The sequence below is a fragment of the Rousettus aegyptiacus genome, unplaced genomic scaffold (assembly GCF_014176215.1).
Source record: "Rousettus aegyptiacus isolate mRouAeg1 unplaced genomic scaffold, mRouAeg1.p scaffold_m13_p_10, whole genome shotgun sequence".
NCBI lineage: Eukaryota > Metazoa > Chordata > Mammalia > Chiroptera > Pteropodidae > Rousettus > Rousettus aegyptiacus.
Window position 1 is genome coordinate 97379622 of NW_023416285.1, and position 9875 is coordinate 97389496.

At 68.0% G+C, this 9875-nt stretch overlaps 1 protein-coding gene across 3 annotated transcripts; it reads left to right on the forward strand.

The window, feature by feature from the left end:
* The first annotated feature begins 3349 nt into the window (after window positions 1–3349).
* On the forward strand, window positions 3350–9038 carry LOC107501627 (calmodulin-like). Of its 3 annotated transcripts, none has more exons than XM_036228219.1 (2): window positions 3350–4006; window positions 8142–9038. In XM_036228219.1, the coding sequence occupies exon 2, from the start codon at window positions 8194–8196 to the stop codon at window positions 8530–8532; it is 339 nt and encodes a 112-aa protein (XP_036084112.1). In that variant the 5' UTR covers window positions 3350–4006; window positions 8142–8193; the 3' UTR covers window positions 8533–9038. The 3 variants fall into 3 exon arrangements, with proteins under 3 accessions (XP_036084112.1, XP_036084111.1, XP_015983443.2); XM_036228218.1 differs by lacking the exon at window positions 3350–4006 and adding an exon at window positions 5632–6649; XM_016127957.2 differs by lacking the exon at window positions 3350–4006 and having other exon boundaries at window positions 5632–9038.
* Window positions 9039–9875: the final 837 nt, after the last annotated feature.

The window sequence follows — 9875 nt, forward strand, 5'->3', positions numbered from 1 at the left end:
GTGGCCAGGACACGGTCAGCAGGGCGGGCGGGGCCGCCCCGGGAGACCCCTTTCCCCCTCCTCCTCTCCAGTCTTCACACCCCTCGCTCGGACACTGGCCGGCCGCTCGGCCAAGGTTTCTTGCAGGACGCAGAGCAGAAGCCACACTCGCCTGGAAGGCGCTTCCTGTCTTTGTCTTCCCCTTCCTGCCCCGAAGATCAGCGTTCCCCAGGAGGGTTTTCCGAGAAGGAACAGAGGTTTTTTTTTTTCCTTCGGGTGGGAGCAGACTGTCTTCTCAACTTCAGAAAAACACAAAGAACAAAAAACGAAAACCAGAGGAAACATGGCTGGGGCGGGGTTCCGTCCTGCTCATCCGCCGACTCGTTTGCTTGTGGGTGTTCGTTACGGGCCTGCTCCGCGCGGGTGCTGCTCAGGTGCTGGGGACCGAGCCGTGAACGGGACAGGCCACCCCCGGCCCTCGAGAAGCCTGCGCGCCACCCAAGGAATAGCTGGCTAGCAAGTCAACCAACGAGCGAGATTCGTGGGTGTTTTGGATAAATGCCCTGAAGGAAACAGGAAGGGGCTACGATGGAGAGATGGCAGTTCACGCCTCTTGTGATAAGGGGGAAGGAAGGTTTCTCTGGGGGGGTGGCATTTGGGGGTCGCTGGAGTGGGGAGAAGGGGCTCTCCAGGCAGGGGGTCTGAGCAGGCTCAGCGTCCAGGGTCGGGGAGGCCCGGCCCGGCCCAGGGACAGTGCGGTGGCTGGTGAGGCTGCAGCCTCCGGGGTGAGAGGCAGAGAGACGAAGATGAGGACAGGAGCAAGCGAGAAATTCACAGTCATCCTCCCGGCGGCGGGAGCCCCCAGACACGCTCGCCCAGGCCCCGTCTGGGCCCCCGGTCTGGGGGGAGCCAGAGCTGAAGCAAGGGGTATCCGTAGAGGGGAGAGATTTTCGAGAAGGCCAAGTGGAATGTTCTCGGGGCACACAGACTCACCTCCAACCCCCAGGAAGCCGGGGCAGACGACCACCCACGGAGCGACCACCCACGGAGTGAGAAGGGGTGCCGCGCCTGTGGGGGGACCCACGGAGACCTGCAAGAGTTCCACGGCATCGAGGGACCGCTGACCTCAAGGCTCACTCTCCAGCTGCGGTGACCAACACAGCGAGACATCGGCCGGCGGGTCAGCGGAGGGGGCTGGGGAGCCCAGAAAGGACGAAGGCGCCGAGGCCGTCACGTGACAGAGGAAAGCCCATCCCTTCGACAAACGATACTGAGCGACTGGACAGCCACGTGCAAAAGACACGCACAGGCCTCACGCCCGTCACAGAAAGTAGCTCAAAAGGGGTCACGGTCTTAAACGTACGATGCAAAACGTTAAAACTCCCGGAAGACGGCAGAGGAGAAAATCTGGCCACGTCTGGTGGTTCAGGGACGGGGTGCCCCCAGGACGAAGGGCGCAGAGCCGGGGCGTGCTGCGTCCCAGGGGACACAGTGAGGCGGCGTGAGGTGACGGCACCTAGCGTGGGGAGGGACATGGCGTGCGCTGAGCCCGCGAGGGGCGGCGGCGAGCGGAGCTCGGGCCCGAGGGGAGGACGAACAGGGCCGGGAGCCGGGGGAGCGGAGAGCGGAGGACACGGGAAGGAGTGAGGAGACGGGGCGTGGGGGGTGTTGGGGGGCCCGCATGTGACGGACGCGCTTCTCCTCAGAGCGCCTTCCCCGGGCTCGCCCGCCGGTGGGGACCAGTGTGTGGATGGCAAAGACCTCCCAGAGGGGGGCTGGGGGGCACACGCTGCCTCCTTCTCCGGGGAGCAGAGAGCTGGTGTGAGGCCGTGCCGCAGGGCTCCGAGGACGGGCACCCCGCGGGCCGCTCCCCGGCAGTGTGCCCCGGCGGAGGCGGCCACGTCCCCGGAGCCGAGGGGTTCGGTGCGCATCCTCATCGGCCGCGAGGGAATTTTGTTCTGCAGCCTCGGCCGAGGTGGTGGAGCTCCGTGTTCCCTCGCTCGCTCGCTCATCCGCGCCTCCGCCCGCCCCTCGCAGACGACGGGCCCCCGGGCGTGTGTGCCGGGCCTGCCTGGCCGGACGCCGTCGGGGCGGCTCCGACAGGGCCCCCACTGCCATGGGGCTCGCTCGGGACGAAGCCGGAGCCGGAGGCCAAGCCCCTGAGTCGGGAGGGGGGAACGGGAATGCTGAGAACTCCTGCAGGAATCGAAGGGAAAGACAGTAAACCGCAATGAGGCGGCGGATCGAGGCAGCGGACAAAGCGCCCTCTCTCCACGCTGCCAGGAAGGGGCCGGACACGCTCCCAAAAATGTGCAGGACCTTCTTCTGAAGGAAGCGTCGACGGGTAGAGACCTTCGAACAGCAGGTCGCAGTGGGCACGGGCTCCGTGGCGGGCACAGACGTGACAGGTCACAGGGGAAGGACCTGGACCCAGGGTACGGACGGGAACCCAAAGCTCAGAGAGACGTCGGCACAGCGGAGACGCGGTCATCGGGCGGGGGGCGAGGGGCCCACAGAGAGTCGGACGGCAGCTTGTCGCAGAACGTTCTGGAAGGCAGGAGTGGCGTGGCAGACTGCGTAGGGTCAGACGCTGAAAGGACCTCGCAAGCGACAGGTCCCCCCGAAGCGCTCCCGCGGGCTGCAGAGGCGTGCTGAGCCCCGCTGCGACCGCGCTCTCTGAAGACAAACTCGGGGCGCTCCCGGGGCGCACGGTGGGGTTGCGGCCACGCGGCAGAGCCCGCACCGCCAGCCCGCACCGCACCAGGGCGCCGAGGGCTGCGTGGGTGGCGGGTCCGCGACCCCCAGCAGCCCACGGAGGCCGGGGTGGGGGGGGGGGGGGCGGACAGCTGAACATCGGGCTCAGGGCGGGAGGTGCGGCGTCCGCAGCGGGGCGAACCGTGGGCCGGCCGCGGGCGGCTCCGGGGTGAGGTCATGCTCCAAGCCCTCGGCGCAGTGCCCTGCTGGGTGTGGGGAGCCGCTCGGGGCGGGGGTGCTGATATTCGGGTCAGGTAAGTGGGACAGCAGAGGCAGGGTGTGGCTCACTCGGCTGAGCCAGGGAGGTGATGTCACCTGGGCGGATGGCCTAGTAACAGATAAGGCTGGCGGAGCTGATGCAAAGGGCCGCGGGAGCCCCGTGACCGAGGGCGGCGGGGAGGCCGGGGGCCACTCACGTCGGTCACGGAGCGGCGCCCTGACCCGGGGGGGGCTTGAGCAAACGACAGGAACTGTGGGGCACCAGGACGGGGGGCGCTGTGGCTCCCTGGAGCGCGGCTGTCCCCTCCAGCTCAGGGACGACGAGGGGCAGGGGGCCGGCCGCGAGGGCCCAGAAAGGGGGTCCGGGGCCCCTCACGAGGGGGGCGGAGAATCCCGTCCGTGGGACTTCGGCTCTCTGGGCTGGTGGACGCAGGAAGCTGTGCAGAGTGAGAGGTCAGGGAAGGGGGTGCGGGAGGAGCCGGCCCAGCGGGAGAAGGACGGGACTCGGAGGAGGCGAGAGGGGCCGGGGCGGCGGGCGTGGACAGCTCCCCGGTGGATAAAAGCCGCAAACGCGTACTCACCTCGTGCAGGGAAACACCTGTCCAGCAGCAGGCCGCCCAAGGAGAGGCCCGAGAGCAGGACCCGGGGCTCGGTGTTTGGGAGGAGGGCGCTGAGGTCCGAGGCGGTGTGGTCAGGCCCCGGCTGGCGGTAGGGGCGGGGCGGGGGGTCCGCTGGGGGACCAGCGGCGAGCTGGGTCGTGGGCCGCGTAGGGCCCCGCAGGCCCGGCCCGCAGGAGAGGCCTGCCTGCCGCCCTGGGCGTCTCTGCCCGCTGGGGCTCCAGCCTGACCCCCCAGTCTGTTTAAAATCATGGGACGTGAGACAGAAAGCCCAGCTTCGAAAGATTTCCACCCAAGACGGTTGAGGTTACGATTCCAGTGACCTGGAAAAACACCCGACTCAGCGCTCCTCGTGGAATGTGCTAGATCACTGGGTTCTCGTCGCTGGGGGCGGCAGGCGTGCGAGCAGAGAGCCGTGTGGTCCTGCGAGTTCCCAGGTGTGTTGCCGAGCAAAACAGGGGCCACGCCTGCTCGGGCCCAGCAGCCCCACGAGGCCCGGCGGGCGGGGGGCCCAGCACCCCCAGCGGCCCGGCCCGCCAGACAGTTCTGAGGGGCAGTGTCGCTCGTGGCCCCCAGGGCACGGACATGTGAGACTCTCTTTGAGCGCCATCTCACGAGAGTGGTTGCCCCGGGAGCTCGAAAATCACACCTGTGAATCACACCTGTGGCTGGACGGGCTCCCCGGTGTCTTCGTCCTCCAGGTGTGACCACTCCCTGCAGAACGGGGGTCCTCTGCTGAATCAGCACCTGCCCGTGGCCTCTGGGGGGGGGAGCAGGTGCTTAACTCGGCTGGAGACGTCCTGAGGACGTAGACCAGCCACCAGGGCCTGCTCTGAGGATGCCGGGCCCTCGGCCTGGCAGGGGACCCCGGAGGCAGCGGCGCTCGGGCGAGTGGGCCCGTGAGTGACAGCGATGCTCCCTTTCCGCAGCAGGTGCCGAGGCTGGGCTCCGAGCCAGCGCCCCCGGCAGCTCACCGAGTCCTCTCAGCACCTTGTGAAGCGGGTACTGGTATCACCTGCATCACGGTGCAGGCAGCTGATGCTGAGCAGGTGAAGTCGCCTGCCCCAGGCCACACGGCCGCCTGGGGGGGCCAGGGCCAGCCCCGCACAGCCCGTGGTGCAGCCGCACGCGGGACCATCTCGGGAGGGCGCGGGGGGCACATGAGCTGTGTTTAAGGGAGGGAGAGGCGCAGCGAGGTCGGAGCCCACTGTCCGCCGCGCTCTCCCTAAGACAGGGGCGCTGGTGGGTGGCCTCACGTGGACAGGCTTCCCTCCCGGCTCCGTCCTTGTTTCCAGGGGTGGGGCCCCCTCAGCAGGGTCGGGGAGGCGCCAGCGCCAGACGCTGGCTCAGGAGCAGGGGCGGGCAGGTTCCAGCAAGTCCAAGGAGCCCGAGGAGGAGCCGGGGCTCTCCCAGGCCCGTCTGACCGGTTTCTCACCAGCGTTTCGCCCACAGAGCCACACAGCAGTGGGGGTGCTGGGGAGTCCTCTGCTCCCGGGAAAGCCGGGGTGCATCCCCGCCCCCTCCCAGCACACGGGCCACCGCGCCTGGCCGGTGACGGTGACCAGCAGCAGGGGCCTGCGCGAACGCCCGGAGTGCCCGCCGCTCCTCCCTGTGACCTCTGTGGAGGTCTCGGCCCCCCTCAGTGAGGGGGACCCTCTTCTCCTCCGGGACCTTGGCCATTCTCTCTGGGAAAAGCTGGGTTTCCCAGGCGACGGTGTCAGCGCCGGGGGATGCTCTGGGAGGGGGCAGGAGAAGGACTTGACCTCCGACTGGAGGCACCGAGAAGGCTCAGGCTCCCTGCAGAGAGCCCCCCCACCCCGAACCCTGCCCACCCAGCCACAGCCCCCTCCTTGTGGGTTCCGGGTTCTCCGTCCTCAGCAAACGTGACTCCCATGACGTGTGGTGACTCTGCGCCCCGTTCCTGCTTCTTCCGTGGCCCCTGGAGCGAGGGGCCGCGCCAGCCCGGGCCCCTGCTCCCATCACATGCGGGGGGCCTCGCAGGAGGTCGGCCCTCCGAGGTGCTGGGCGGGGCTGCACCCAGTGGGCAGAGACGGGGCCCCCGTCAAGCTCGGTTGGGGTTCGACGGCCAGTGCCGCGCTGCTCCCCTTTCCCCGGCCTCGAGTCTGGCCGTCCGGAGCCCCGTGCTGCCGGTCCCCCGAGCCGGCGCGGGCCCCCCTGGGCAGGCGGAGGCAGAGCCACGTCAGTGCTGGCTCCCACTCTGGAGCGAAGGCACCGTGTCGGGAGGAAGCAGGACCCCAAGGGGCGGCCGAGGACGCGCCGTGCCCAGCCACAGTCTGGCTGTCTCCCCAAATTCCGGGTGGCCTCGGGCATAGGCCTTGGCCTCCAGAGCCCCCCTCTCTCCCTGGAGAATGAGAGTCCCGTGGATAATGACCGTCGTCCGTCCCTTGGGGACGCTTAGCTGGCTGCTCTTTCCGGAGAGGCGCCTCTGCGTGTGTGGGGGCCGCCACCCCGAGCCGACCAGCGTCCAGAGCTGCGGGCCGTGCGCCGTGACTCCGGCCTCCAAGCAGACAAGTGTAAAGTATTCGTTCCATCAAGGAAGGTGTGATGACAAAATTGAAAGCGAGGTCCCCTTTCGGGGGGACATTTTCCGGAGCGTTGGGTCACATCAAACACGAGCCAGCTTGTGAGCGAAGCGAGACTCGTCGTTGGATAACAGCACCTCCCATCGATCGCAGGCCTTCGGCCTTCGACCCTGAGAACGTCGATCAGATCCAGCGGACGCATTGTCCTAGTCTACAGATGGGGACACTTGGACGGGAATTAAGTGCGCATGTCGGCGACCGGGCTGGACGGGGGGGCCCCGCTCCCTCAACGGCGCCTGACAAGCCTTTGTGTTTACGATGCACGTAAGAGGAAATAAGGAAATCGCAGGCATCTTGGAGTTTTGACCACGGGTCCTGCAAGTAAGACGCAAAGAAAAGAGAATTGCAGCATACAGATTTAGATCTTCAAGTCGCTTTTAAAAAAAACGGCGGAGGAGCTGGGTTGCCCCGGACGCGGGGCCCCGCCTGTGCCCCAGATAGACCCACACGCCCCGGCGATACTGCGCGTGGGTTTCGGTGAGGAATCAGTTGCTCAACACGCATCGAGGTCTCCGCGCGTCCCCAGTGCGTGGGGGAGGCGGCGGCGGCTGGGCTTGGGGCGCCGGACGGACGAAGCCACGAGTGCTCTTTGTCTCTGTCTCCCTCTCTGTCTGGGTCCCCTGGACATGGGGCGGGGGGCGGGGCGGCCGCCCAGCTGCCCTGCAGGGGAGGACAGACTGCGGAGTCTGTCCGAGGGGCTGAGCCGGCGGAGATGGACGTCCCCATGTTGTTCGGGAGAAGGGGACGGGGTCGTCCCTGCCGCCCGGGCAGGGGTGGGGCCGGCGTGGGGGCACACAGGAACTGAGCGCAGGTTCGCTTGAGAAAGGCACCGTGGGGACTCCAAGGCAAATGTCCCCCTGCAGCCTTGGGTCTTACTAGCTAAGGCGTTGGGGACAGTCCCCAGGGCCCTAGCTCTTGGTCTAAGCTCCGCTCCTCAGAGCGGGGGCAGCGAGGATCTTGCAGAGGACAGACGGGACCGTGCCGGGGAGGTCCCCGGCCCGGGGTTCTGGGCCGAGGGAGCTCGGCCACGTGCGCAGGTTGGGCTGCCCTTCTGTGTCCTTCTGTCCTTCTGCGCCCGAGCACCTCCTGGGGCGGGCCTGCTCGGGGTCTCCCCGCAGCCCTGGAGGGTGAGCGAACGGCGCTTCCTCCCGGGAGTGGACTCGCCGGCAGAGGGGAGTCAGGGGCACTGAGGTAGAGAAGGACCTGTCGGATGGGAGGCCTTCTCCTCGCCGCTGAAGTCACCTGCGGACTTCCGCGTCGCCGACAGTCCTCGGCACCCCCTGCGAGCCAGGCTCTGCACGCCGCCCGGCTCCTCGTGGTCCCGAAGCCCCAGGCGGCAGGCGGCCTCCTCCAGCCATAGAGGACAGAGAGTCTGATGCCCCCCACGGGTCCACCCTGCTAGAAGTCCGCTCGATTCCGCCACCTTCTGCCCCCACCAGCCCTGCCCTGAGAGGGGAACAGGAGCTCTGGACACAGGTGTCCCACAACTCCGGGGCCTGCTGGGTCCCTTCCTCTCCCAGCCTCAGGCTCTGTGGGTTGGGGCAGCCTGCCTGGGTTATCTGTGAGTGTCTGTCACCTGGCCAAAAGCTTCCAGGTCAGCGTGGTCTCTTGGGACCAGGAGAGGCTGGCAGCCCAACGGTCGGTCCCCGGGATGTCCCCTGCAGCCTCTCAGGGCGGGTCCTGCCGCTCCAATTCCTGCCTTTCTTGTCTGCAGCTGGCCTGTCCCTCCCTGGAGGAGGATTTCGCCCGAGGGCATGGGGTGGGTGGGGAGCCGGCCTCCTCCCTGTGCTCCGACTGCAGAAAAGGAGGGGTCCCCACCCCGTGGCAAGGCCGGCCCCGGCGCTCTGGCCCCGTCAGTCGCAGCCTCGTCCCAGCTCTGCCGGGAGCACTCTGCGCCGGCCCGCGGCGGCACCATGGCGGGGAAGCTGTCCAAGGCGCAGGAGGCTGAGTTCAAGTCGGTCTTCACCAGGTTCGACACAGACGGCGACGGCGCCATCGACCTGCAGGAGCTGGGCGACGCCATGCGGGCACTGGGCCAGGACCCCACGGAGGCCGAGCTGAAGGAGATCATCGCCCGGGTGGACGCGGACGGCGACGGCGCCATCAGCCTGCAGGAGTTCCTGGCCGAGATGGCCAGGAAGGTGAAGGCCGGCCTCAGCGAGGGGGACATGCGGGCAGTCTTCCGCGCCTTCGATATGGACGGCGACGGCTACATCAGCGTGGACGAGCTCAAGCAGGCCATGGCCCAGGTGGGCGAGAAGCTGTCCCAGGAGGACGTAGAGGCCATGATCCGCGAGGCGGACGTGGACCAGGACGGGCAGGTGAACTACGAGGAGTTCACCCGCATCCTCGCCCGCTAGTGCGGCCGGCCCGGCCGGGTCCCCCGCCCATTGCCACCTCTGCGGCCCGGCCCGGGGGCTGCGGACGGGACGGGGACCTGGGGGATGGGGCCCCTCACCCCTCCTGGCCTGAGTTCCGGCCAGGGGACCTGGGCTGCCCCTGCGCCTCTCTGCGGTGAACGGGCATGCTCCCCACCTCACAGGGCTGTTGTGAGGGCCCCCGAAGCCACATGGTGGCCCGAATAAAAGAGAAGTGAGCTCCGAGGGCGGCGTGCTGTGCTGAGCGTCCGGCCGGGAGGTCGAAGGGCCCCACGCAGTGGCATCTGGGGCGCTTGGAGCCTCCACCCTCTTCCCTGGCCCCGAGTAGGCCAGACGGCCAGCCTTGCCTCCTCTCTGGTCCTGAGGGGGTCGAGGGGCGTGGGCGTGGTCTGGGGGTGCGAGGGGGGAGTGGAGCAGGCACGGTTCTTGGCCCGATTGCTGGGTCAGGGGCCGAACCCCAGGATTGGGACACCATGTAGCGCACACACAATAAAGCTTGCCACCCTGCGAACACAGTTCTTTGGGCTCACGTCAGTTTTTAGACTGTGTGTGTGTGTGTGTGTGTGTGTGTGTGTGTGTGTATGTGGGTGCGTGCGTCTTGCATTTGAGATGCAGGGGCGCGCAGGTTTACATACTGCCGAGGCACTGGAGGACCAGCCCGGCCTCGCGGCGGGCGGTGGGAAGGGCGGAGGTGCCGTGATGGCCGTGGAGTCGGTGGCCTTGAGCCGGGGCCACTTGGCGGTCAGATGTGAGCAGAGGGCCAGTCACCCTTCAGCTGTGTGCTTCCTCCGCTGCTGCTTGCAGCCCCCCTGTGAGCTGGGGCTCCCCAGCTGCTCCCCAGGATTTGCAGGGGGCGGGGGCGGCACCGGGAGGAGCTGGGAGGAGCCGGAGCCGGTCCTCGGCTGCCCCGCCCACCCCATGCCAGAAGGCGTCATTCGAATTTGGGCTTTTGGTGTCCCTGCGTGGCGTTTGGAAAGCGGCTGCTTGTCACAGCTCCGAGTCTCTGAGGGCCCCTCTCCCGGCTCTCAGGGGCAGCCCGATCCGAGCTCCTCTCGCACGTGGGGAAACCGAGGCCCGGGGCGGCGAAGGCGCCGGCCGGCAGCGTCTGCGACCGGCTCTGCGACCTCGACCTCGGGAGCCGCTCAGCCCCGGGCCCCCTTCCTGCTCGCGTCGTCTGAGTGCAGGCGAAGCCCAGACGCTCAGTGAGGACTGACTTTATCTCGTCCCATTTCTGTGGCTCAGGGTGGGGCGGGCGGAGTCGGCTCACCTGGGGGGTCGCTGCAGAGCACTGGCCCTGTCCCAGCCGCCCCCGCACCTGTGCTAGG